The 27,444-nt window shown below is 53.9% G+C and overlaps 1 protein-coding gene and 1 long non-coding RNA gene across 7 annotated transcripts in view; both read right to left on the reverse strand.

Annotated features, from left to right (window-relative positions):
* The window catches only part of LOC133216902 (uncharacterized), a 448,875-nt gene that overhangs the window by 74,225 nt on the left and 347,206 nt on the right, over nucleotides 1–27,444 (reverse strand). The window lies entirely within an intron of this gene.
* The window catches only part of STARD8 (StAR related lipid transfer domain containing 8), a 64,942-nt gene continuing 47,114 nt past the window's right edge, over nucleotides 9,617–27,444 (reverse strand). For 4 of the 6 annotated variants that reach the window (XM_061361974.1, XM_061361971.1, XM_061361970.1 and 1 more), the window contains 13 exons: nucleotides 23,732–23,803; nucleotides 21,480–21,561; nucleotides 19,103–19,166; nucleotides 16,512–17,881; nucleotides 15,373–15,546; nucleotides 14,736–14,895; nucleotides 14,223–14,421; nucleotides 13,885–14,095; nucleotides 13,538–13,652; nucleotides 12,969–13,184; nucleotides 12,334–12,551; nucleotides 11,989–12,165; nucleotides 9,617–11,399 (listed from right to left, as the gene is read on the reverse strand). In XM_061361974.1, coding sequence (XP_061217958.1) covers nucleotides 11,282–11,399; nucleotides 11,989–12,165; nucleotides 12,334–12,551; nucleotides 12,969–13,184; nucleotides 13,538–13,652; nucleotides 13,885–14,095; nucleotides 14,223–14,421; nucleotides 14,736–14,895; nucleotides 15,373–15,546; nucleotides 16,512–17,881; nucleotides 19,103–19,166; nucleotides 21,480–21,561; nucleotides 23,732–23,803 — 3,176 coding nt within the window. In that variant the 3' untranslated portion in view covers nucleotides 9,617–11,281. Of the gene's footprint in view, nucleotides 11,400–11,988; nucleotides 12,166–12,333; nucleotides 12,552–12,968; nucleotides 13,185–13,537; nucleotides 13,653–13,884; nucleotides 14,096–14,222; nucleotides 14,422–14,735; nucleotides 14,896–15,372; nucleotides 15,547–16,511; nucleotides 17,882–19,102; nucleotides 19,167–21,479; nucleotides 21,562–23,731; nucleotides 23,804–25,420; nucleotides 25,732–27,182; nucleotides 27,327–27,444 lie in introns of those variants that run through there. The other 2 variants (XM_061361976.1, XM_061361975.1) reach the window with 2 other exon arrangements.

The following is a 27,444-nucleotide window of genomic DNA, read 5'->3' on the forward strand; positions in this document are numbered from 1 at the left end:
ATTGTTGCAGCTAATTGAGACCCACACGTTCCCCCTCCAGCTCCCTCCCCACCGGCCGTAGCAGGGGCAGGAAGACGCAGCGTTCCCAAAGATCAGGAGCATGCACTAATTAGCTGCTGTTGGGATCCAGTGCCAAGCGTGCCACGCGTCCTCTTCGCCACCCCGCACCGCCGCCTGCCAGGCTCATCGCGGTGACGATCATCAGGTTTTAATTAGTCTCAAACACGATTCCTGTCACAAACACTCTGCTGGGGGTTGTTTGTTTTAATTTGATCAGGGACGAGCGCAGAGAGGGGACAGGAGGAAGGTAATTAAATTTGACTAAAAATCTTGGAATGCCATTAAAGCGGATGGCCTCATTTGCATAATTTGCTACCCGCAGTGCCCAAAGACTTCCACCAGCTGATTTTTGGGTACCATTCCCCCAAGCAGAGCCGAGCCAAGGCTGGAGCCCCACGGAGCTGGGTGTGTGCAGGATCAGGGGGAAGGGGAGAAAAAGCCGTGGCTTTCTTTCTGGAAGCTGGGGGAGACTGCAGGTGAAGTGAATAAAATACCATCACCTGGGTTAGATGGTGAACATATCAGCACTAGGCCACTCCTCCTCTGGAGCCTGGGGCTTGCTGGGGGCACATGCTACAAAACCCCTAGGAGCAGTCTGGTGTGAGTGTCACCCTCATGAGTAAAGATCTAGGAGTAATATGGTCCTAGGCTATAGGTAAGACCCCAGGAAAAGAGCAGCGTGACACAGCAGGGTGGCGCTGCGTCCCTGATGTTAGAGATGCTGAGGTGCCTGGAGATGGATTTCAGCTCCCAGCACAAAGACAACCAAGCAGCAGGTTATTTGGGTTCAGATCAGACTGTACAGTTCTCTTCCTCTGTGTGGCCTTAACCAATTCCTTTTGCCCTTCAGTGCTCCTGTTTCAGTTGTGTCTCCCTGTTTAACAGAGAAAATACTGTTCCTAATTTCCCTGCTTGGCTGTCCATAAGGCAATTATCTGATAATTACTTTTACTCATTGGCAAGTTAGTTCTAATGATGTTTGCTAAACATTTGACTATTATTGCAAGCGCTGCTTCTGCATGTGGAGTCAGGGCTGTGATTGCTGAATATAGTTTCTGGGAGAAGCAGGTTTTACAAACAAGTGCTTTGTTCTGCAGAGATATGGCAGCCAGAGCTGATGTTTGCAATGCTGTTAGGTTTTTCTGGTCATATAGATAAAATAATTAAGGTGATAAGCTTATGCCAGGTGCTAAATAAAGGTTTAATGATTGACAGAATTGGACAGCAAAAACCCTGAGCAGTTTGGGAAGAAACACAGAAAAGCAGAGGAGTGTTGCATAAGCAGAGGCAAGGAAGAAGATCTCTCCATCCCTGGGATGTGCGTTTACAGCCAAACAGACTCCTCTGGCTGTTTAAAGCAGGAGTAGCTGTTGACTGAGAAGCAAAGGCCTGAATATGTACCTGGGACTTTTTCTGCAATGATCTGCACAAGTAAAAAGCGTGTAAGTTTGCAGAATATGGAAGGAACTGCTGAGTATGACAGCTTAAAGAGCTTCAACAATTTGTTCCACTCCTCCTTGCAAACCACGGCATAGCCCAGTGTGGTTACAGGCTGCTGCACCCTGCCCTGGTTGGTCACTGGTGAAACTGGTTCTGCTCCTCCCAGAGCTCAAAGTGTAAATGAGTGGGGTAGTTATTTCACTCCAATATTTATAGCTTTGTTGCCTATGACCGTGTTTCTGCCCAGCCCTGGGAACACCAGTCTGATGGTGGTAGGTTCTTGTGCTTCCTCCTGGCTTCAAAGGCAGCCCCAGGCTTGGGGAACAGGCATGCACGGGGGCAGCTAGTGGTAGGCAGGTGAGGCAAATTCAGCTGTGCCAAGCATGCCATGGTTAGGAAAGAAAGTCCAGGGCATGGCATCTTTTGGGGTCAGGAGGGAACAGGAGTTATTTACAGGTGAATCACAGCAACTGCAGGTTGCAGTATTTCATCATAGAACAGCTTTTCAGAGGCAGGAGTGGTGACCTCCCTGCTGCCCCTGCTCCTTGAGGGTACTGGATGCTGCCCCTGGTTCTCCCTTTGCAGCTTCATATGAAGCCCTTAATTTCCAATTCTCTGACCCAAAATTGTTTGTGGGAGCTGTTACCCATTCGTACTAGAGAAGCAGACAAGATGATGTGTGTGGGGGTGGACTTTACAGGGGGGAGATTGTGTACAAGTGTATGCATTGATAATTACTGCTGTTTTCTTATAGTTCAGCAGGGAAAGGTTTCTCCTACCCATTTGCATGTTACTTGGCAGGATCTCAGATCTGTGACCTTCTTCTTCCCTGCCCTTTCCTGCTGGCTAATAAATGAACTTTCTGGAGGAAGGTGTTTTCAAGTTCACTGCTTCTAGCTCCTCTTCACTGTTAATATGGTTGATAAAGGGATAACTTTGCTCAGGTGTATGTTTTACCTTTGAAAGCCCCGGCTGAAGTTGTATTTTTGCTGATTTGCTCTCTGTCTCCTTTCTGCCTTGGAGGGTTAGATCTGAGGGTAGAAGAGGAATGCAGAGACCCACCAAGGTGTTGCCCTACTGGAAGCTGCAGATGGATAATCTGTGTTTTTAAGTGGGCTGATCCTCAGGACCCTGCTGCTTGCTTGGACCACTCACTGTCCTACAGGACATGCAGCAAGCCCTTCTCCAAGCTGGGTGCAGTGGCCCAGCTTGGAGGAGAGGTGCCCATTAAGGGCATTGGTGCAGTGCTGGTGGGTCAGGGAGCATGGCACAAGTTCACAGCACTTCTTTTGTCTGTAAAAGAGCACATTCAGCAATAACATCCTGCAGCTGGGGGCAGGCATTAAAGATGCCTGAATTTCCTTCTTGTCTGTGAACAGGATGATGTCTGTTCAGCAGGGATGCTGAAACCATCCTGCCTGTTGATGCGACTGCTGCACTGGGGAGGGGTGGCACCCAGAGAACCACAGAGGGCTGTGACGTTTAACCAGGACCTAAATGCACACTTCATTTCCTTCATGTCTCGCCAGCACTACCTCATTTCTGCAGGTGTTTTGGTCTGTCTGCAGTGAGTTGTGCAGAACAGCTGTCAGCACAAGCTGGTGTTGTGGATGGTCCATCCTCCAAAATGGGAGCAGAGCCTGTACCCGGCCCTGGCTGGTAGGAGAGGAAGAGAGGGAGAGAGTGAGATGCTGGGCACCACCAGACATTATATCCACAGATTGGTGACTGCTCAGCAGTTATTAACCTGTGGTTCAGGCACAGAGCTACTGCTGGCTCTGGTGTGCTGAGGTTTGGATGGGAGGGAAGACCTGCTTTCCCCTTCAGCAGGAGGGTGAGCATGTGCACAAGGATGAGAAGAGTGCTGACTTCAGGAAAGATGGGTCAGCTTCACATCTGCCTCCTCTGCCTCAACCCTGTCCTCCAGAGGCAACTTCTCCAGCTGCTGAGTTATTTCTCTAGCAACACTGAACCATGCCTGTTCTGCTGAGCTCAGCACCCTGCTTCTCAGGCTGGGAGCAAGGTGGCAGGCTGTGACTGCAGTTAGACGGATGAACAAACCCAGTAATAGCCTCAAACTAACAATCTCACCCGAGCAATCCGGACTGACTGTTGTGACAAAGGCAGATGCTGCCCATGCACCCCTGTTGCAGGAGGGGCCCGTGGCTGTGCAGGAGGTGAGTGGGTGAGAGGAGGCACAGTGGCTCCATGGCACCAGGGCTATGTTTGGGGCAGGAGGGAGATGCTGTGTACCCTCCCGAAAAGCAAGTAAAGAGAGCTTTTTCTATATGTACCCCTGGTTGTAACGAGCTGCATCCCCTCCTGTGCCTCTGCATCAAGGTGGGCACAGTGATGGTGGTGGGACCATGAGCCCCCAGGACTTGGTCTCTGCTCTCAGCTGCCCATCCATAGCCCTGTGCTGAGCCTCAGCTGGTTGCTGCAGCCCTCCCACAGCAGCACTGAGCTGGGAGCAAGAACACATGGATTTGGACCAGGGTTGGGACTGGGGAGCCTGCCTTTGAGCCAAGCCTTCAGGTGCATGGTGTAGGAGCCTGTCAGCAGGGTTGAAGCCTTGGATGCCTTTGAATGCACAGAGCAAGGGCTAAGGAGGGAGGAAGGTGCGAAAACCCTCATCTGCAGCAAATAATGCTTGCAGATTGGGAGGGCGATTAACAATATAGTGGTAATGAACAGCAGCTGCCTTGCCTTTTGTTTGTGTTGCACAAGAAGAGGAGGTTTAGTCTTCACTGTTGTGCTTTGATAAAGGTTCCTCCTCTGCCCTAGTCTGCCAGCCCTAGGTTTGATTTGATCTTTTTTCCCTTCTGTTTTCCTTTTAGGAGCCTAAAGAAAATCTGTTCTCTGCCAACAATCAGTTTGCCAGGCACAGGAGTCTGGAGAAGTTGTGAGTATCACCACCTTTATTCTGTTCTGCCTTGCTTGAGATGAAAGGGGAGAGTGGTGGATGCACAGGTCTGCAGCGGTGGGGCCAGGCTGTAGGAATGGTGCTACTGGCCATAGGCAGCCTGGGAGGAGCAGCTTCAACAAAAGCAGGTTTAATGTGCAGGGATGCCTGAGGATCACTCTCTGTGCTGGTTCCAAGTTCCTCAGGCACAAGAGGACAGCATAGCTGAATCCCCAGGTGTTTGAGGACCTGCATTGCCTCAAGTGGCTGTGGGTTCCTCCTGCAGCCTCAGAAGATGTGACTGACCCTGACTCTTCCTCACATTGACCATAATGTCATTTCCTTGAAGGGGTGTCGGGAGGGAAGTGAGTATGGTGTTTGCAGGGTGTCTGTGCTAGCATGGCTGTTGTAGCAATGGGCATAATGCCTGCCTGCTGTCACCTCCTCACCTTCCACACCAGCCCTGGGGACTAGGGCACAATTGGCCTCTGCTGCAGTTCTTCTATGAAGCTCCTTTTTGAGCTTCCCTCCTCTGTTACTGAGACCAGGTTTAGCACAGACCACCGGTGGTCTTGTCTGAACTCTCATGGTCTCACTATGCCATGCCCCACTTGCTGCTGGTGGTGGCAGGGTGCAGTGCCCAGCTTCATGTGGAGACATTCTCTGTTCCTGGGCTGGAACAGTGAGCCCTGTGTATAACAGGCTTTAACAGGCACTATTAAACACAAAGACATTCAGCTCCATCACCTTGAAAATGCATGCTCACTAATATCCTTCCTTTCTGTCTATCCTCAAAGGTTCTGTTTGATGTGGGCCCATGTGGTACATGGTTTTACACACTGACCTTGTAAGTGTATCACTACAGAAGACAAACCATAAAGGCCACTTTAGGATGTGCTTCGTTCCCCTTCTGCATCTGCAGGAGCAGCTTGGGCAGGTCTGCCACCCCCAGGCTTCCCTCCTCTTAGTTGCTGTAGGACCAGTGCAGTTATTTCTTGAAGAGGGCACACAGAGGATGAGCAGCCCACAGAGGGTGGTCTGTGGTGCAAATGAGCCAGGGGACATCTGAGAAGCCAAGCATGGCCCTGAATTCCACAAGTGGTTTCTAATTTATCTTTATTTCACAGCAGAAGAGAGGAAAGAACCAACAGACCCTGGCTGTGAAGGAATCCAGACTCTGCAGCTGGATGTAGTGCCTCAGCTGCCCCAGGATGGGTGTCCATGGAAGCTTGCAGAGAGAAAGGGACAGAGCCAGGACAGACGGAGTGCTAAATGCAGGGGCTTCACTGCTGGGAGAGTCCTGCTACCTCCTCACCCCCTCTGGGTGCCCTCCTCTCATTTTTCTCCCCTTCTCCTTCCAGGATGCTGGACAGCAGCAGGATTGCCCAGATTGTCCTGACATCTGCAGGGCTGAAGTTGCTGTATTTCCTGTAAGTGGGAGCAGGGGGAGCCCTCCCTGATGAGCAGGATGAGCAGCAGTGCCCGCAGTTTGCACCACCAACAGCTTTCCTCAAGTCAGTGACTGCAAATGGGATCTGATGCTTTCCCCTCTGGGTATCATCACACCAGCTCACCTTGAGCCAAGGAGTTTTTAAGGTCCAGCCATTTCCAGGATGGAAGCACAGGGTAATGAATTTGCTTTAACTACCATGAAGAGAATTTTGTAATCACTGTAAGATGACTTTAGCACTTTCTCTGTAGCCCAGAATATAGATCTGAAACCTTGGCAGCATCCTGGAGTCAGCATTAGGGGAGAAGTTTTGCCTGTTGCAGTGTGGAAAACCCTGTATGTGTGTGAATGCACAGGTGCACATATATACTCACATACCTCTGACTACATTTTTAGCTATATTCCCTGGGTGTACACCTGCAGTGGCCATGGACTGTACCTAGGATGTTGCTCCTCTGCAAAGCACAGGTAGCACTTGGTGTCCACAGCACTGTCCCTGAAGGAGGAGCCCTTCAGGCTGTGGTGGGATGGAAGTCCCTCAGCCACACATTCCCACATTGCAGCAGCAGTGTGCTCTGCTCAGTGACACACTCTTCCTATCCCTTGCAAGGTTGTTTATTTTCTCTTTTAGCAAACCAGATGAACTAAAACTGTGGTTGTGAAACGCGCGGTGAGGAGCGCTGCGCACAGGCACATGCGGAACTGCTGGGGAAAACACCAGCAGGAGTTCAGGATATACATTTGCCTTTACTGTTTGTCACTCCAGACTCGTTCGCTGCTGCTTTCATGCACCGGTCTCCTGGTGATGTGCCTGTCACAACCCACTGGAGAGCATCTCCTATAGCCACTAAATGTATGTACTACGCTGTATCATTACTTCTATGTCTATTCCAAAGAAGGTGAATGAAGCTCCTTACAGCCTCATGTGCCAGACCTTTGCCTGGGCTGGTAGCAGCTAAACTTGCTCTTTGGCTTCATGCTGCTGGGATGTGCTGGTGCAGCTACAGCCTGGCGGTACCACGAGCATCCCTTACATGGCTCCTGTGAAACACTGCATGCTCCAGGAGCAGCAGCAGGACCACATCCATGCACAGGGTTGTGTCCTGGGCAGATATACAGCACTGTGACCTTGTTCTTTTCTTACCACCTGCCAACCAGGTACATGCTCCTTCTGCAGAGATGCTGAAGCTCAGCAGGCTGTGAGTATCCTGGCTGCCTGGGGAGATGCTGCAAGTGCTGCTCCCACTTCTAGATGGGCTCCTGGAGCACAGAAAGGGCTGGAATCATCCCACAGCAGATGGGAATGGGGGCAAGCAGGAGGCGAGGGGTCACACTTGGCAGACGCCAAAGTGAGTTGGGATGTAGGGGTGAGCCTGGGGAAGCAGTAGTCATGATTGCCTTTCTGAAGGGAGCTGGAAGGGAACAGGATAAAGGTGGTGGATGGGGCTGTCTTCCAGGAGGGCTGTGAGTACATTGAGGGTCCAGTGGTGGTCTCTGCTTGCTGGTGTAGACCTGGTTCCACTGTGGAAGGGAGGAGGAAAGAGTCAGCACTTGGTTGGTCCCCCTATTTCCTGCTGCTCTGGGCCAGGTAAGGGGCTGCTGTCTCACATTTAATGCTTTCAGCCCATGTTTGTATGCATCAGTAATAGTGCAGTCAACTTCATGAATTTTGTATGCATTTGCAGGGACTTGATCAGGGGCACCAGAGCCTTTCCCAGCAACTCTTGGCTGGAGAATGGATAACCCTGCTGATGGACTTATCCCTGTCACTTCCCCATGGGAGCTGCCCAAATTGAACGGGGACCCTCTTGAGGAGGGACACAGAGGCAGGACAGAGTATGGATAAAGGTTCCCATGGTTTGTGAGTACCAGAGCTTGCAGCCAATCCAGACCCTTCTGCTGGCATCCCAACTCCCTAAAAATATCCCTGAGGAAGACCAAAGTTTGTGAGCTGGCTCTCTTCATGTCAAGCTCTATCTAATGCACTCCTGCTTGGAGCCAGCTCCTGCTCCATTCCCACCTGACTCCAGGGCTGAGCAAAGCTAACAAAGGATTTGCTGCCAGAATGCACAGGTCTCTTCGAGGGTCTGGTTTTTCTGCATGTACATGTAGATATATACACCCCCTTGGGCCCCAGGAGACAAGGACAGGAGAGTTGGGCACCACACAGCGTTATCCCTGAGCACAAGGCTATCGCTGCCACAGGGTGATAGTGAGCAGGAGTGGGACAGAGATCCAAGCCACTCTCCCAGGGGATGGCACCCTGTGAAGCTGTGTGCTCAAAACTGTGGTTGAGTAATGCCATTAGGGGTCCTTTAACTTGGATTTAAGATAATGACCAGAGATGTGTGGATAGGCTGGACACACATCACACATGGGTGAAAATGGGACCATGCAGGCAGCTGTGAGTGCTTCAGCTGCTCTTCAGAAGGAGAAAAAAAGTCATTAATTTTCTCCAAATGCACATTTTAAAGTATCTGTAATGAAAGACAACTGTACATCTTCCTTTCGTAATTGGTCTGTTTGCACTATCAATATGGTACATTTTCTACCTGACTTGCTAATAAGCAATCATTTTCTCTCCTTTTATCTATAATTAAGCAGAAGTGAGCCTCACGCAGCAGTTTTGTAGCCATTTTCTAATGTAGAATTCTGCTAAGCTTATATGGGTTGGCTTTCATAAGACTTGAAAAGATTAATCTGAAATAATATGCAGCGGAAAAATGTGAATCCCTGCTAATGGAACTTGAAGGATTTGAATAAGGGATTGATTTTTAAATGTTCAAGAGAATGATGGGCTGGAAGAAAAGATGCTCTTGGTTTTATCTCTTGATGGTGCTGAATAGTGGCAGATTTAAGAGTGTGGCTGTGCTACATGATCCAAAAGCTTCTGGGCTTTTCCCTCAGCATTGTCCCATATGGTGTAAGGGAGTTGTTGGGAACTACTATGGGGGGAGCAGGTGTGCTTCCCACTGCAGTCCAACTGGGGCTGTTCTACTGCCATCTACCTTGCTAAGGCCACCTCGGGATTTGGGACCCAGGAATGGCGACAGTGTGGGGCAGGATAGGCTTTGCTCTTGGTGCTTTGAAAGTCCACCCTGCCTGCATCAGCAGGATGTCTGACTTAATGGGTGCTGCCATCCTGCTGGCACCCTGTAGGATGGAGTGTCAGCACTGCCCTCATTCCTGGTGTGGGGAATGTCCTTGCTCCGGCCTGATGCTGTGCCCAGACTCACCCCAGAGCTGGCCAAAGTCATTGGCACCACTGGACCAGGGCTCCTGAGATGTCTTTGCCCACTCTAGTGACAAAAGCAGCAGTTCTACTGCTATGGGATGCTGATTCTGGTTCACCGTATGTTTGTGCATCAGCTATGCTCAGAGTGAGAGTTCTTCCTCTCCAGGCTTGAATCTTGCAGCCTTCATCACCATCATCTTCACTTATTCTGCCATGTTCTACTCTATCGACATCACTGCATCCACAGTGGAAGAGCAGGGCATCTGCTCTTGGGAAGCTGCCATCACAAAGCAGCTGTTCTTCATCATCTTCACCCATGATCTCTGCTGGATATCCACATTTCCTCCCCAAGCTGCAATCCCTGCTGCAGGTGGAAATATCAGGTGAACCTACAGCCCAGGCAAGGCCTTGAAACAGAGCCCACCATGAGTCCCTGGGTGAGGAGCACCTTGATGTAGGGGCATTGCTCTGGGATGTTCCTGTGTTGGAGAATCACTAAGCATGAAGGTTTCCTCATCAGCCAGCAGAAACTGTTAGTACTTTATTAATTACACGGACGGGAAGAGCAGTCCCCATCCAAGTCAAACAATCTGCTGCAGTTGCATATGATACAAAACAACAGTCCTTTAAATACAAAATACATGTCTTTTAAGTGAGCATCACCTGGCGCTGAGCTCTACTGTTGTAGTTATATATTAATATTCCAACTGTACAAGTATTTATAGACAGAAAAAAAATCCTAAAAATATTAGGAGAAAAATCATTCCCCCAGATGTTAGTTATTTTTATATATCTATATATGTATAATTTTTATATATATAGATATATAAAAACACAGACTAGAGGCCCAGTTATTTGTTTTGTTTCACCAAACGAGAGACAGATAGGATGTGTTACATCAAAACTGACACTGGGAATAGCTCCCGTGCGTGGGTCATGTTGCCTTCCAGTTGGAACAATGTCTGGTAACTTGGGTCCCTGCCTGAATGGAGAAACCAGGTCAGCTCCTGAGTGCTGTTAGCTATGGTGGCCAGTTCCTCCATGGAGGAAAGGAAGGGGAACGCTTGTCACTGCGGGGAGTAGGAGTAGGGAGACAGCTCAGCACCCAGGAGGGGCATGGGCTCTGCCACATATAGCTGTTCAAAGAAGGGTGAATCCAGGATATCACCAGCTCCCAGCTGCCACCTCACTTTACTGCAGCAGCCAGGATGGGACAGAGCCTGGTGCATGTTTGGCCCATGCTTTGCATGTATCATCCCCTTGTCAGCTGGGATGAGCACAGCCCTTCAGTATGCTCTTGCTGCCCTGGTCAAAGCCTTCAGCTGGTGCTGCTATGGCTGCTCAGCTTCCTCCTGCTCCTCATGCCTCCTTGTAGTTTGGAGGGGACATTACCCCTTCCCAGCCTGCAGCCAACTACAGGGGCAGCAGTTCTGCTGCTCTAGACGTATTCTGCCCTCTCCAAATAGATAGGCTGGCTTCAAAGGACAGAATGGCTTGGAACATAATCCATGCAGTCCCCATTGAAACCTAGTGCACAAGGGAGGACTTTTAGCTGTGTAAGAGCAAGGCACATGACTAAAGGGCTTTGTCATCTTCTATGAAATTCAGCACCAAAGGTGCAATAGGTTCCTTCTGCACTCAAGGGCTGGCCCTTGAGGCATACCCCTATACCTCCTCCTAGCACAGCAGCCTCTTCCACTACCAAACAGGCTCTCACAGTGACTCCCTGGCTGTCCCCACCGGGTGACACCACACACACAACCCACCCCTCGCCGCCCTCCCTTCACTTCCCAACACAGCGCTGCGACCTACGGATGCGGCACCATCCTCCCCGCTCACTTGTGCTTTGTTCCATACGCCTTCACCACTGTGGCTGCTCCTGGCTCACAGGGGGAACCCTGCTGCTCGCCAGCCCCGGCCATGGATCTGCCACAGCCCCTCTCTTGCTCTCTGCTCACCAACCATTCCTGTGGAGACCATGGGCCACACAGCTTCATCTCTGCTTGGGGGGCGGCCAAAGCAGCAGCAGGACAGTGGGATGGGGAATGCCCAGCAGAGGGTAAAAGGATGCTTATAAATATGTGCCCATGAGCATGCCAACCTCTGGCTGCCCATCCCATGCTCCCTCTGCCAGCCCCAGCCCAGATCCACTGGCAAGTCCACATCACTCAGGACAGAGCATCTTCCTGGTGCCTCAGATCTTCGTCTCGGGGCCACTGGGACTCAGGACTGGGAAGGAGTCTCGGATCCTCACCAGCTCCATGGCACAGAGGTGGCCAAAGACCTTGTTGTACCACTCGGGAGACCGGCCCCTGAAGAAGAGAAGAGGCAGGAGGAGGTGAGCGGGCAAAAGTGCCAAGAAGCAGCACATTGTTTCTTGCCTGGGGACTGGCACTCAGTGTAGCTCTGGCCGTGATCAACCAGGGGACAATGACCAGCTCTGCATGACAAAAAAGGCACCCTGCCTCCCTCACGCCCCACCATGCAGCAAAAAGGGGGAGTATCTGTGACCAAGCTGGGCTTGCAGCAGCTCAGCCTGTGTCTTTCATCAGCCCACCCTTACACCACTACACCCCAGCACAGCTTACCAGAGTGAGGAGAGCATCAGTGCTGTGCTCAGACCCACCAGGGACCTCATGTTTTCTGCAGATTTAAGGGACTCGCTGCTACACTCAGAGCCACCAGAGGACCTGCCAGCACTGCAACACCAAGCTGATGGCTCCTTTCCCAGTAATTACCTGCCAGCTAAAAACAGGTCCTAGGCAGGCATCATGATGCATGAGCTGCAACACTGCCAGGCTGGGCAAGCAGAGGGACAAGCAGCTTCTGCACTAGACCACTACCCACTGCCCCATCAACCTCCCCAGCAGCTGATGCTGCGGCACCAAGGGCCCCCGTTACCTGAGGTCAGCTCTGCAGATGTGGGTCACCCTGGAGCGGCCCATGGGACTGGGCTCGATGAGGTACTGGGATGTCAGCACGATGGCTTTGACACCTCCCTCCACTGGCAGCTTGTCGTGCTCCACCGAGATGGAGATGAGCAGGCAGGCACCACGCGGCAGGTCCGTGCACCAGCGCCTGCAGGATAGAGCGGATCAGCTCCTGTCACCGTGAGCCCATGCATGGGCAGCCCCTGCCTGGACCTCAGGGTCCCCATCAGGAGCCTGCACAGCCCAGAGGGGAGCAGCCAGGGCTGGGGCCAGATGGGTTCCACCAAACTGAAAGCAAACCCTTCCCTGCCCTCACCGGAGCACCATGCAGTCCCTGTGTGGATGGGGTGCCATGCTGTCCGTGACGTAGTGGTAGACCTCCATGTTCTTGTCCAGGGCCTCCACCACTTTGCTCTGCAGCAGATCCTCATCCCAGAGGTGACGTTCCCGAAGCACCCGGTGCAGCACTGTGGCAGGAGGGGCCTCGACGTCCGTGGAGACCTTCCACAAGCGCAAAGGGTGCCCGTCCCCGACCTGATGGGCCGAGGCAAGGGTTAGGCAGGCTGTCCCCTGGGATCTCCACAGTGCTCATCCCCAGACAGCTTCACTGATGGTTCCCACTGCCGTGGGGCAGCCCAGGACATCTGCTGGCTACTGAGGGATGGGGTGGGACAAGAACTGCTCTGGCTGCTAGAGAGGCGCTGGACACAGGCAGCCAGCTCCTCTGCTAACAACAAAGTGATGGGCTCTCTGCTGGGCACAGAGCACCCTCCATCCCAGAGCTGCCCATCTCTCAGCCCCTGCTCTGGCCAGGGAAGGGGTTGCTGATCCCTCCTTGCATAACAGAACAAGCACCAAAGGGTTGGTAGTAGATGCCTGCAAGACCCAGAGTTCATCCTGTATGGATTTCCTCACGTGACCCCAAGCGCCCCTCCACGCACTGGCTCTTACCTTTTTGCAGGAGAGCTCCGTGTTCAGGGGCCCTGGGGTGCTCAGCCACCCCTTGAATTTCTCTGATGACTCTTTGAGCAGGTTCTGGACACTCTGCTCAAAGAAGGAGTGTAGATCCTTGCTTTTCCCCTGACACACAAAATCAGTCAGGGGATGGGGGTAAGCATCTGCTGCCATATAGGAGCTGCTCAGCTGCAGTAAGATGTCATGGGAGACCTACAAGGCAAGAGCATACAGATCTTCAGAAAGACAGAAGGAACCTATGTGGATCTTGTGAGTGGTGCTCGGCAGCTAGAAAGCCATAACTCCTCATCCCACCAAGGCAGAGAAGGACGGGCACAGCCTCCCTGGACATAAGTCCTGCAGCTTGCAACCTGCAGTTGCCCAAGATGCAGCTGGGCTTTGCTCCCCGGGCTGACTGACCAGTGGCAGCTGCCCTGCTGATGGATGGGTGACCTTACCTCACCTCTCACTGATGCCACAGACCAGCACCTACTGGTGAGGCCGCATCTCCTGCTAGTAGCACCCTGGAAGGGCAATGCTGGGCTGGCCACGATACAGCCACTCACCTGGAAGAGCTTCTTGCAGTCAGTGATCATGTGGGAGAGTCCCTGTGTTGCAGCCATGTTCTCATTGAGGTCCTTCTGGTCAGGCTTCCCCATGGTGCCCCTCTTGTGGATCACCCTGTGGGAATGCAGGCATTGCTGGGATTGGGCTGGCATCCCACTCACCACTATCCTCCCCATTGCTCTGCTTTGTGTCACAGAGCAACAGACCCCTCCTTTGCAAAGCTGTGCTGAGAATATGCATGTTTCCACTACTCATTACCCCAGACCACTGGTCTCCCATGGTGGACAGGGAAGGGATGATGGGGGCATGGGGGCTGCAGGAAGGCCAGAGCTAGTCCAACCCTTACCTTGGGGAGGTGCTTTCCTTCTTGGACACGTTGAGGTGGAAGATGGAGGGAGCGAGGCACACGGCCAGGTTCCCAGCAGTCATCTGGTTCTCTTCCGCAGAGGCGATGTCGCTCAGGAAGTAGAGGAGGGTCTGCAGCACCTCCCGGTTCTCATCGGGCATGAGGATGACAGCCGCCTGCACCGCCTGCAGCTGCTGCTCCTTCGACACGACTGCGAGCACAGGGCACAGCTGGTGGTCAGCAGGTCCATCCCTGCGGGCCACCACCTCTGTCCTAATGAGCAGAGAGATGCCCCCTCCCTGGGATACCCCAGCTTTCATCCCCGGCCCAGTGCTTACACTGGTAGATCTGCAGGAAGGTTTCCGTCAGCTTGCTGGTGAAGATGGGCTCCGGCAGGTCACGGAAATACTGCTTCAGCAGGTCAGCCACGTCGTACGCTGACTGCCCGTCGTAGTTGACGTGGTCAGGGCTGGTTTCATTCATGTGCCGGAGCGCCTGGATCCGGGATTTCACCCCTGACTTCCGGAAAATGCCAACCTGCCGGGGAACAGCAGGTCCGTGCTTGAGCACAGAGCAGGCACCATCCCACTGGGCTCCCATGGGACAAGCAAGGAAAGCCTTTCCCCAAAGACCTCACTCCTGCAACCCAGAGGAGAAGCCTGAGTGAGGGATGGCCAAAGAGGCACCAGAGGAGCCTCACGGTCTCATCCTCCCACTTCACCACAACCAAGCACCACGAAAGGTGACTGAACAGGACCCCTGAAAGCTGGGTTTTCCCCCACATCATGCACTGGTGCAAAGCAGCAGGTTCAGAGCCACCCCACAGCCACCGCCAGTGGTTGCAGCATCACCTGGTCCAGGCACTGGCTGCGGATGTAGCGCATCGCCTGCTGGATGCTCTGCGGCAGGGGCTGCCCCGTCCGCTGCACGTTGATGATGGGCGGCACCCCGAAGACCATCTTGTCCCTGTAGTTGGGGACTTTACTCCTCTTCATGAACTTGGGCACAGTCCTACAGGGTGGGACAGACAGACAGACATCACTGTAACAAACGGGCCCCTTGGCACCACCTGACAAAGGGGAGTAGGACTACAAGTAGCACAAATACATGGACTTCTGCCATATAGAATTGTGATTAACATAAGCAAGGCAGCTTCTGGGGCACCTTTTATTGAGCCAAAAATGCTTCAATACCTGGCTACAAAACCGCTGTCACTTCCTTGTGCTGCTGCAGCCTTTTAATACCCCACAAATCTCTGCTGCCTTCCTGGATGAAGATGATGCTGGGAGCCAGGTATTAACCCCCAGCTCATGCTTGAAAAGATGCCCATAGCCACACAGAGCAAAATCAGCTTTAGTTTCAGCTTTGTCCCCCCCTCTCCACCACTTTAATGCACTGAAGCTGCTCCAGGCTGCACGACCTGAGAAGCAGCACTCACAGAGCTACACCACATGGGCATCATCCCGGTCCCCGTCCCCACCAGCTCACCACGTCCAGGCTTGTTTGTGGGGCACAGAGTACTTCTCCATGATGGCAGTGAGACGGAGCAGGGAGCACTTCTGGAGCAGGTTGAGCTGGGCAGAGGACTGGCGGTTGATCTCCAGGGAGGCAGAGTTCAGGCTGGGCCGGTGGGAGTTCTGGAAACTGTGCCAGCGCAGCTTTCTGTGGGGAAAGGCTGCTGGTGAGAGCTGGTGACCCCGGGAAGAGCCTGCCCCTGTCCCATGGCACTCACTGCTCTGGGGGAAGGTGAGGGCACAACAGGGCTGAGCCCCAGGGATCCCAACACCAGCCCCAGTGCCACGAATGGTGCTTTCCTGCCCTGGGAGAGGGTGCCAGAGAGAGCAGGAAAGGCACCTGCTCTTGCCTCAGAGGACTGCTCCCTCCCCAAGGCTCTCCTGAAACAACCAGCATCCTCTCCCCTTGCACTTCAGGCTCACTGCACCAACACCCCAGGGCTGTGCTGCACTACAGCTCTGCCAAGAGACCTGGGGAGAGCTCGGTGCTCAGGACGACACACACCTGCAGGACCACCACTCGATGGGGACAACTCCAACACCCGCTTTCTCAAGACAAAAAGACTCCCCAAAGAGACAGTGCTCTCTTAGGAGCTGCTAAAACCCTCCCCAAACCCATGTTGCTCTGTCAAGCTGCTCCGGTGCATCCTCAAGCCCAGAAGGGCACAAGGGGCATTTCCCAGCTAAGAAAAAAACACATTCCTCTATACTACTCAGAGCCTGGCCACAGGCACATGAGCCTAGCAGGGGCTGGAAAAGTCACTGAATCTGGCACCTGCTGGAGCGTTCCTAGGGAAAGCACAAGGGAGCACTAAGCACACTGGAAACAAGTTCCTCCTGTTATTAGTAAATGAAAAACCATTTTATTACAGGTCTATGCATGCAGACAGGCCGCTGCCTGTACCCAGCAGGCAGCAGGGCTGGCAGCCACGGCTTGCAGCCACCAGGGTGCACCAGCGACCCACGATGTGCTACAACAGCATCACCCTGCTTGCTCTCTCATGGGCATCCCTGTTTGCAAAAGCACCCGTGCGCTCGTAGTGGTCCAGGACCGAGCTTCCCAGGCATGATGGAGGCAAGAGGGACGCAGTCTTAGCACCAGCCTGTGCTTACCTGCAAGGCCTGGTGAGCGATGCTCCTACCCCTGAGTCCCGGCGCTCCCGCATCTCAATCTCTTCAGCCTCGTTGAGGGAGTTGCCCGTGCTATCGAAGTCACTGGCAGAGGTGCCAACATCCGACATGGACCGCTCTTCGAAGTGCAGGTTGGAGGGTTCCCCTCCTGAGTCCGACTCCTCTTCCTCATCCTCCTCCTCACCCTCTTCCTCCCCGGCCAGGTCGGGGGAGATGGCTTTATACCAGAGCTCCACCTTCTGCTGCAGCCCCCACATGTGCTGTAGTATGTCGTCGAGGTTCTCATAGGTCACCTCCCCGTCCTCCTTACAGAAATCCTCGCTGCTGCCGAACTCCGGCACGTTGTCGTACACACTGACCCTGCTGCCCAGGGAGCTGCAGGAGCCGCGCCGCCGGCGGCAGGCAAAGCCCCGCGGGGAGGATGCGCCCTCCATGCTGCTGCTGCTGCCACCCCTGCCACCTCCCACCAGCCCAGCGGGCGCGTTCCCGTGTTTCCAGTGGGTCAGGGAGCTGCCACCCAAGGGACACAAGCTCTCAATGGAGAGGGATTTGGGGAAGGTGCCTGGCTTGTGGTCCTGGGGGATGTAGACCAGGCAGTTCCCCCGCAGTGCCTGCCGGTGCTGGCACTCTCCAGCAGCCCAGTTGTTGCTGGCTGTCACAGCCATTTCATAGTCCTCCAAATAGACTCCACTGCGTTTTGGGTCAGAGCTCACCTTGCTCCCACCTGAGCCTAGCAAGCGGTTAGTCCTGTACGATATGGAGAAGAAGCGTTTTTTGCCATGGAAAGAGGAAGACATCCCTCTTTTAGAGGAGTTGGGTTTGGTGGCCGCAATGTCCCCATTACTCTTCAGGGAGCCCCATCCTGGTGCAGCCGTGATGCTGCCGTGTGGGGCCACCTTCTCGTCTGGGCTGGCTTTCTCTTTGTCCTTCCTTCGGAGGGACTCGATCCTCTTCAGGAAGCTGCGAGACCGTCGCTTCTTCAGCTTCTCCTTGGAACCTTCACCACGGCTCGAGGGCTGCTCGGGCAAGGAGCGCTCACTCAGGCTGCAGCTGGAGGTGGCAAGGGTGGTGGCGGCATGGATAGGGGACGGGGGTTCAGGCGGCACAGCCCCAGCGCCCAGCGTGCCGCCTGCGCTGCCGCTGCTGTGCAGGGACACAGCCTCCGCGTTGGTGGTGCTGAGGTCCGTGAGGATGCTCTCGCGGCTGGATGCCAGCCGCATGGCAGAGCTCAGCACCTCGGAGCCCTGCGAGAGGACATCGACGGAGCCTACCCGGGACCACCTCTTGCTGTCCCTCTGGAAAGCCCACCGGTTGCTGATGGCACACAGGTCTTCTTCCTCAGAGTCTTCATTCTGTGTGGTCGAGAAAAGGGGATAATCAATTGTTTGGAACTGTGGAGGATCAGCACACCCCCCCACCCCTTTCTCCCAGGACAATCACCCCAGAAGATGGCAAAGCCACCAGCACACACCTTTTAACCAGTTCAGGTCCCATTTGGTAACGGAAGGCTCCAGGAGACACAGGCATCATTTTGCCATGCCCGAGGGCCATGCTGCACTAGGGAAGGGAAACTGCAGCTTCCAAGCTACCTCTGATAGCTCCCAGGCAGCTGGGACATCCCTGAGAAGCCTCCCCACAAACGCTTGGCCACACACAGCAGTGCAGTGAGGGATGAAGGGGGCATATAGGGATGCTGGTGATGGACTCTTCATTAGGGACTGTAGTGATAGGACAAGGGGTAACGGGTTAAAACTTAAACAGGGGAAGTTTAGATTGGATATAAGGAGGAAATTCTTTCCTGTTAGGGTGGTGAGGCACTGGAATGGGTTGCCCAGGGAGGTTGTGAATGCTCCATCCCTGGCAGTGTTCAAGGCCAGGTTGGACGAGGCCTTGGGTGATGTGGTTTAGAGCGAGGTGTCCCTGCCCATGGCAGGGGGGTTGGAACTTGATGATCTTAAGGTCCTTTCCAACCCTAACTATTCTATGATTCTATGTGGGGCAGAATCCCTTCCCAGGCCAAAATCAGGACAGTCAGAACAACTAGGATACATCCAGAAATTATTTCCATATTCTTAACACCAACCAACAAGGTGTGCATTTTAAGTGTATTATTCATAAAGGGAAATATAAAAGGTTTCGCTATTAATATCCCAATATTTATCGTTGTTTGGGACACACAGACTGGTTTTACCCATCCCTCCAGGGTCAGGCTTCCTCCTTGAGATGCGCTGCTGGGGGGGCTCAGTAGAGACCCCGAGAGCGATGCTGCAGGCTGCAGGCACACAGTCCTGCACAGACCACCACGGGTGTCCCAGCCTGTGCTTTGGCTGCTGTGCCAGCACCTCGGAATGGTGTGGGGACACCAGGCAAACACAGGTGCCTGCTAATCCAGCCAGGCACCCCCGGGCCCCTGTCTGTCCTGGGAGACAGTGAAAGGAATGAACAGTGGTGCCAGGCACTGCTGTGCACCCAGGGACAGTCCCAGCGCACACCCATGTCCGCTCTGAACTCGGGGCCGCTGCCCCACCATGGAGCACACATACCCCTCAGCCCCTTGCATGCCCAGGACTTACCTGTTTACGCTGAAAGTGAACTTCCAGCTTCATGGAGGCACATGTGTTCAGGGTCATCAGCCTCCTGCAAGAAACCAAGAGAGGTTTGACCCAGTCCTGGCCCCTGCTGGGGCTGCAGTGCTTGCTTTTCCGTTTTATGCTGCTTCTGTTTGAGAGCCCTTCTTGTGCACTGTCACCTGTCCCACAGCAACTGTGATTCCAGGGATTGCAGGGACACACGGAGCCCGGCACAGCTCCAAGCCTGCTCCAGCCGAGGGGTGAAACTGCTCCAGTGCACAAGTGGCACAAGCCCTTGGTTGTGTGCCAGCAGGGATTTTGTGAGCATAGCCATCAGAGGGGCACTCCGCTCCCTCCATGAAGGTACTGGGATGTCCTGGCTGTACCTAAATGCCTGCAGATATCCCAGCACGAAGCATTTGCTCTCACACAGCTCTCAAAGAGCATTGCCCCTCTCCCACTGCTCTGAGCCATGCAGCGGGTGTTTCAGCTCCCTCTGCCTGTTGAGGGCTTGCTTTGGCCATGCCATCAGGCTCTTCACCTTTCTTTAGCCTACAGCTTCGAGTCCTGTTCCTTTTTCTTTACACAAGTGAAGGAATCTCTAGTTAAGTTCACTTTAATTAGCACCTTCATGAATGCTGCTACAAGCACGTCTGTTCCAGTGTGCAACTACCATGTCTGCACAGCTGTAAAACAAACCTCAGGGATGTATTACCAAAAATCTGACTTAATACCCTTTTGCAATCCTACTGACCCCCTGAAAAACAACATGGTCCTGCAACATATCCTGTGGCAGGATTAAATGCATGAAGTCTGGCAGGGGGAGCAAGATGAGAAAACACATGTGCTGGGGGGAAAGAGAACACATCCAGGGATGGATTTTGTTGGAAAAGCTGCATTTGCCAGTGTCCATCTAGACCTTTTACAGGCAAATGCTGCATGAGGCCACCCCAGAGACAGCCTGGGAGGGGCTCCGGACATTCCTGCCCTGTATGGCCCACCCAGCCACACCAGTCCCACTGTGGCAGGGATAACTGGCTCTGGGCTATTAGCAATTAGGAATCTCAGAAGGGACTTGAAAGCTCAGACAGGGTTAATCAGTCAGACACTTCTCATTGCCTCTTGCCCGGCTACCACTGCCAGCAGGGAAAACCAGGAGCTCACCGGGAAGTGGCACTGGGGATCCCCTCCTGCCCAGCACAGCAGCCTCTTTGTTGGGAAAACAAATAACAGACCCTTTCCCCATTTTTCCCACTCCTGTTTCCCTTTCCCTTCTCTGCTCTGCTGGGCAGCAGCACATGTGGGAGGGATGGCGAGAGGCAGCTCTGGTTTCTCAGCATGGGTAGGATGATGTGGCCCGAAAGCCAAGGCAGGGCTGAGTCACCCACAGCATCAGATGACACACAGCCTGTCCGGACAGACAGACAGCCCTTGGGGTAGGGGGGCCCTAGTTTCAGGCGTTAGCTGGCATCCCTGGGAGAGTTCCACCCCAAACACTGGCTGCCTCCCCACAGCAACACACTCGTGGCATGCCCCAGAGCTATTTTCAGCGCTGCTGCTGCAAGAGGTATCATGTCCTGGTGGAAAATGTACAGCAGGGCTGTGTTGCCAAGCACCGGACGACTAACGTCACACGGGCACTTGTGAATGCAGAAACCCTGGGACAGAGCAGTTGTTCCAGGAAGAGGAGGGACCCATCAGCACAGACCTCACCTACACAAATCACAGTGCAAACCAAGGGCTCCTGAACCCTGCACTGAGCACCCACAGCTCCTACCAACTCGTGCCGGCGCTAACTAGCAGCATACGACTTCCATGGAGCCCCTCGCACTGCACCTCAGCTCTGCAAATCCCTCACTGCCCGATGACCAAGTGAAACCTTATCCAAGGACACAATTTCTGATGCAGACACATGGTTTCCAAACTCTACCGTGTTCTCGGAGATTTTATGGAGCATCCCTGCAAAATAAAGAGGCATCTAACACGCTGGGCAGGCACAGCTCCCTGCTCAAGGATCACAGCCTGCGAGGCAGCAGGAGTGGGACTGGAAGAGCACTAGCAGTGGGACAGCAAAACTGGGTGTTTCTTTGTGCCTATGTTCAATTTCAGAGTTCAGCTCTCACCACTCCATTTTCAATCAAGTTCTACAGGCTGGAGTTACCCAGGCTTGAAATTAAAACACAGCCTGGAAGCCACACAAAGAGAAGAATTATTCCTGGGGAATGTTTCTGCTCACCAGGAGCTCTGAATGCTCAAAATAAAACATGCTGTCCTGTTCTCTAGCACCACCCAGAAGCAGCCAACTCAAAAGATCAATGCAGCCAGGCTCCTTACTGCAGAAGGAGGGACGAGCTGCCGGCAGGGTGTGAGGGAGTGTTACCTGCACAGGGATTTGAGGGAGTCCTGGTCCAGGAAGCTGTGGTCCTTCTTCACAGCACTGATGTCAAGGGGGAATAGTGAGTCTGGGGAGGAAAGCAAGAGGAAAATCAGTGGCTGCTTTACCAGGCACAAATGCCAGCAGGGAGCACAGAAGGAGGAGACACCGAGGATGGAGAGATGGTGAAGCAGGAGAGCAGCGAGGGGAAAGGTGTGGGAGGCTCTGGGCCATGAGCATGAGTTGGAAGAAGGCAGGAAATGGCTGGGGCATCACACTGCACCGGGAGCTGCCACCCGTGACAGCCGTGACTGTAGGAGGGGAACCGTCAGAGAGGGATGGGAAACAGCTCCCTGCAGGCAGCAATTGACCCAGGCACCTGGCAGCCGGTCCTCCCAAAGGACCACTCTTTGCCCACAGCTCCAGTAGGCAGCCAGCAAAGCGCAAGACAGAGATGGAGCAGGTGTGGAAAGGCTGGGGATGCCCTGGTCCCTTGGGAGTGAGCACAAGCCCCAAGTGGGAAGGTTGGGAGGGATGAGTCAGGCAAAGGAGAGGGATGGAAACAAGCCCCACCAGCACACCCCTGCTCCCAGCTGAGCACATCTGGAGCCTGGGCTGCACACACTGCAGGGGGGATAAAGAGCCCTCAGCACCTCATGGTGTTTTTTAGAGAGCAGCCACCTCCCTAACTCTGCCCAAGACACATTATGGCATCCCATAAGGCAATACATTGTGCTTGCATTGAGCACTGATCGATGATTCTTTTCTCCCATTGATCCCCCAGGGTCAAGAAAGCCTCCCTGCTCCGCTAGGGAGGCTTAGAAGATGCTAGGAGGTCCCCAAGGGACAAGAAAGCCGTACTGGTATGGTGGTACAGCATACCAGTGGATCATTCAATTCACACACACACCTCAAAGGCCATAGGCCAGCTCTCCACAGGCAGATAGGCTTGCTGGTCTTGAGGCAGTAGCTGGAGGATGACCCAGAGGTAGTCCATGCCCTGGGACTTTGGGCAGTGTCCTTTCTAGGTAAATTAGTTGAGGGCAGTGAGGTGGACAAATGCCTCCATCCAGCTCCCTGCTTCTCTCCATGCACTCAGAGACAACTCTGCTGGGATCAGCTATGTAGGACCTGGACCATTAACCACAAGTGTCTAAGCAGCTGTTAATGAAGCTATCAAGTGCAATTACCAAGGGGATGCTGAGCCCTGCCAGCTGGGGAGAAAAACAGAATGAAACACTCGGAGGATGTGGGAAGTTTTGCTCAGAGCTGGGAACAGGGTTGCTTTATTCATAGACGCCAGCACCCACCGCCCCGGGCTGTAAGCACTGCTTGGGGCTGACACCTGGGTCTGGGTCTCCCTTGCAGGAACCTGGCCAGTCCTTGCACGTGGCCACGCTCCCTGCCCCCTAAAATAGCAACCAGAAGCAAACAGGCAGCAAGACATCACACCAGGGGGGCAAGAGCGTGCACGTGTTATGGGGGGGCAATGGAAGCGCTCGGCTGAACAATAGCCATGGCCACAGCCCCCCGGAGACCTGGCTTCCCGCTATTGTCCCGGCCAGCAGGGCTGGCTGCAGCCACTGCTCCCTGCACCAGCCCCCCCGGCAGAGACCAGAGTCCCACCATGGGTTTGAAGTGAACACAGCTCAGACCCAGCACCCTGAACCCACCCATGGTAGAGGAGGTGGGAGCTGGGCTGTTGGGGGGCTGCTCATCCCCTGCACCCTGGGACAAGGACCAGCCCTGCTCCAAGCACGGGCTGCTGTGAGCTCAGCAAGTGCAGACCTTGCTGCCAAATAGCGTACTGGGGCAGGGCAGGAGCCTGCAGGGTATGTCAATGGAGAGGAAGGGAGGAAATGCTCATCCTCCACATTACCTACCTTGGCTGCCTCTGTGCTCACACCCACTGCAAACACTCCCTGAACTACTGAAGAGCCGATGGCTCTCCACAGCCTGCCAGCCCTCGAACTCAGCAGCCACCCCGAGGACTCCTCACAGCCCTGCCCAAAGGGGAAAAGCTTGGGAATGCAGGGAAGTGAACAGTGTGGCTTGTTCTCCAGGCCATGCCCATGTCCAGGGCTTACAAGTTTTAACACTTGATCATTTAATTAGTAGAAAATCCACTCCATCCTCTCCCCAGAGCAATACGGGCTCTCCCCACAGCCACCTTTGGTTCTTGGTTGTAGTACCAAGTATTGGAGATACAGGATATGAGACCAGATACAGAGCAGGGCACTGGGATCACCAGCTCTCACCTTCATAAAGCTGGGCATACTGGGGGAACCCCGCCGCTCGCAGCCAGTCACAAGCTTTCTTGGCTTCAGTTTCTGAAAGAAAGCAAAGAACCAGCCTGAGCATCCTGCCAGTGCTCCCCAGAGCTCCTCCCAGCCCCCACGGTGCCCATCCCATGATGTGTGTGGGATATACCCACAGAGGAGGAAATACCCAGCAGCAGAAAGGAGAGCTGCAGAGCACTAATGGGTCCCTATGTGGAGTGCAGGGGGGGTTCTGCCCAACGCAGCAGAAGCTGCTCAGCTTTAGACTTTCCACCAGCACAAGGCAAAGAGCAGGAGGTAACTAACAGGAGTGAGAGGACCACAGGGCACAGTTTTAACCTTTCCATGAAACATTTAATTTCTGAACCCACCAAACCAAGAACAGACCTTTGCCAGGCAAGAGGAAGATCTTTGTTTTTAATCATTAGTTCAGAGCTCATCAAAGCTTAGGGCTGGTCACCTCTGCAAACATCCTCCAGAAAAGCTTGCCAAAAAAGCCTTTCCTTCTCCCTCCTCCTTCCCACCGCCCCAGACCACCCCACCTCTTCTTTCAAGCTGGTGTTCATTCTGGCAGGCACCAAACCCTGATGGTTTCCTACATTCCCCCCTGGCCAGTTCCCATTCCTCACACATGGTTCAGCTATCGCTCACACAAACCCATCCAACAGCCAGCACTATTTTCTGGGAAATTTCACTAATTTGGAGAACTTGAGGCGAACCAGCCCATAGCTCATGCAGCCAAAGCCAGCTGCTGCCTGGTGTCAGCAGTCCATCGCTCTGCTGAGATTTATACTTCTGAGGGTGACAAACATTTGACCTCAATTGCAGAAATTGCAACAGCAGCTTCAGGGTCTCACCCGTGCCTCCCGGAGGCATCACCCAGCACAGACTGGACTGAGGCCGCATCCACCCAGAGCAGACCGCAGTGAAACACCCCAATTTCATCACCATCCACCAACAGCCTCAGCTGAGAGCTCTGGCTGCATTTCCAATTACAAAGCTACAGAAGAGGAAAAAAAAAAAAGGGCTCAAAACAAGCAGTTCAGTTAAGGATAGGACCAAGCCAAAGCCCTGGACCCAAATACTTCAGAAGTTTTGCGAAGATGTTTTGGAATAAGCATCTGCATCTGGGTCCAAACTGTGCAGCCGTCCTTAGCTGTGCCTTGAGCCCAGTGAAAGCAGTGCCTTGAGCCCAGTGAAATCCTGAGGCTGACCCCCTGGCCCTCAACAGGGCTCAAATCCAAAAATACCAATGGAAACCTCAACCCTGGAGCTCAACTGGGTCAGCACAGTCCCCATGGAGCACCACATCCCTCCAGTGCACCTCTGCAGGAGAACACATCTGGCTGGGATGGCACCAACACTCATGGTCACTCAGCTCTGTAGACACCTCTGGGACAAGCAGGGTTGAAGGACGGACACCTCCTTCAGCCCCCCCTGCTGACAGACCCTGCCAGACCCCCTCCTCCTCCTCTTCCACTCACAATGGCATCACTGACCATGGGGCTGCAGCTCAGGGTGCCCCCAGCCAAGAACAGAAACACCAACCTCCCCCTGATACTGCCCCATGATGTCCTGACCCCTGCTGCCCACCCAGGACAGGTCTGGCACCTCCCTCACAGAGGGCAACTGAGGGCAGCCAGAACCAGAGCCGCGTGCCGAGCTTACCCCTGACAGCGGAGGGGCTGAACTGGTAGAAGAGCACGGCTCGGGGACGTGTGGGACCCCTGTGACACCCAACGGGACCCCGACCACCGCGCCAGGCCAAGGAGCAGCCGGGAGCCAGGGCTGCAGCCAGCAGCAGGATGCTCCCGTGCGGGACTGAGCTCGGCTGCCCATGGCCCCGGTGGAAATGAGGAGTCAGAGCACGACATTTCCTTCCCCTCCGCTGCCACCTCCTCCCAGCGCAGGGACAGGCGGGGGGGGCCGTACCTCCCTCCTCACCCTGGTTTGGAGCTGGGTCCAAGGCTTTGACCACTGCAGCGAGCCCTGCATCCCCCTGGAGCCCTAGAGAGCAGGGATGGAACCCACCGAGCACAGGGGGCTCTGCCCAGCCCAGGCAGGAGCCCTCCCTGTGTCATAGCCCTGGCACAGAAAAGGTTTCCAAGTGTCCATGTCCTGGACAGAGCCATCAGCCAGCTTCCTCCTCCCACCGCCCTTCCCACAGACGTGCTTTCCCAGGGAAGTGCAGGAAAGGATGGGCAGGCAAATACTCCCACTGAACACACCAATGAGTAGTGAACCACACCAGGGTCATGGCCGGATGCTCTGCATGGGGTCCCCAGCCCTCTCTGCCATCTCTCTGGGAGCTCCATGGCCAGGACAGGGCAATGGGGGACCCAAACCCACACTGAACAGCCAGCAGCACAAGCGCCTGTGTGGAAATCCAGCCCTAGCCCCGAGGGCCATTGCCTGGAGACCCTCCATTGCCTCAAGATGGTTAAAGAAACCACAAGCAGCAGCAATGGAGATGGGTTTCCAACTGGGAAACCCGTACGTCCAACTGGAAAATGCGTGTGTTTCCAGGCATATGGAGTCTCTGGTGTCTAATAAAGGCTCATTGCATGCTACACCCACCCTCAGCCAGGCCAGGAAGAGGGTCTGGACAGCAAACAATTTTCACAAGCTTCTATCAATATCTTTGAGATCTGTAGTTTAAACATGACGGAAATGATCCCTTTCCAGTTGTGTTGTGGGAGGAGCAGGCACGCAGACACCGGCAGACAGGCACATAAACATGCATGGAGCCCACGCTTCCTTAAGAAACGAGAATAAATCCCACAAAGCCACCTTCTCACCATGCACCAAACCAAGCTCAGAGAAGCCCAAACATCCCCTGTAAATGGACAGCCATGGAGCCAGCCGGCAGCAGCATGAGTCACGTGTGCCAGACACAAAGAGGTTCTCATTTTGCCAGTGAAAGTGAAAGCAAAGGATGAAACTCAACATGAAAGTGGAAAAAGAGGGCAAAATTCCCCCAGTGATCTCCCTGCGTAGTCACTGAACAGTAACACATCAGTGTGGGGGAAAGTGAGATCTGCACCGGGTTTGCGGTGGCTCTGGCAGGAATGGCTCCTGGCCATGGGATGTCTGGAGCCTTACATCCTTCCCTCAAATGCTTTTGGGGCTACATCTACCCCACCCCTGACCTGGAACAGGCGTGGGTGGGGAAAAGCCCCAAAGAGGCAAGAAAAGCTCTAAACCGAGCAAGCTGGAACACCGGAGGCCAGCGCAGTTACAGGCAGGAAAGCCACTTCCCAGAACCCCGGCTCTGCACTTTTGTTTTAGAAACCAAGAATAAAAAAAGGCGAAGTCACACCCCAGGATCCCAGCTTCTCACAGCGAGCTTCCAAATTCCCCATTAAAAAGTCCCACACAGCCAATTAGTGTGAGAAAAGAAAACCACATCATAAAATCGCCCCTGCGTTACCTAATGGAAAGCCGTGATTCCAGCTGCCCGGCAGATGTGGGCGGGAGCTCCCAACCTCCAGCTGCCACAGGGAATGCTTTTTTGGGTTTTTTTCCTTTTCTTTTTGGTGTGTTTTCTTTCCATCCCGCCTTAAAATAAACTTGCTTACAGCAGTGACTATGCAGAAGCGTGCCCCGCTTCCCTTCCCACTCTGTAAACAGGAGTTGCCTGCTTTTTACAGAAATGATAGAAAATCCTGACACATCTCCCCAAAACAGGGGTC

The sequence above is a fragment of the Neopsephotus bourkii genome, unplaced genomic scaffold (genome assembly GCF_033783945.1).
Source record: "Neopsephotus bourkii isolate Nb327-2 ecotype Australia unplaced genomic scaffold, CSIRO-AGI_Nbou_v1 NB_1067, whole genome shotgun sequence".
NCBI classification, from domain to species: Eukaryota; Metazoa; Chordata; class Aves; order Psittaciformes; family Psittacidae; genus Neopsephotus; species Neopsephotus bourkii.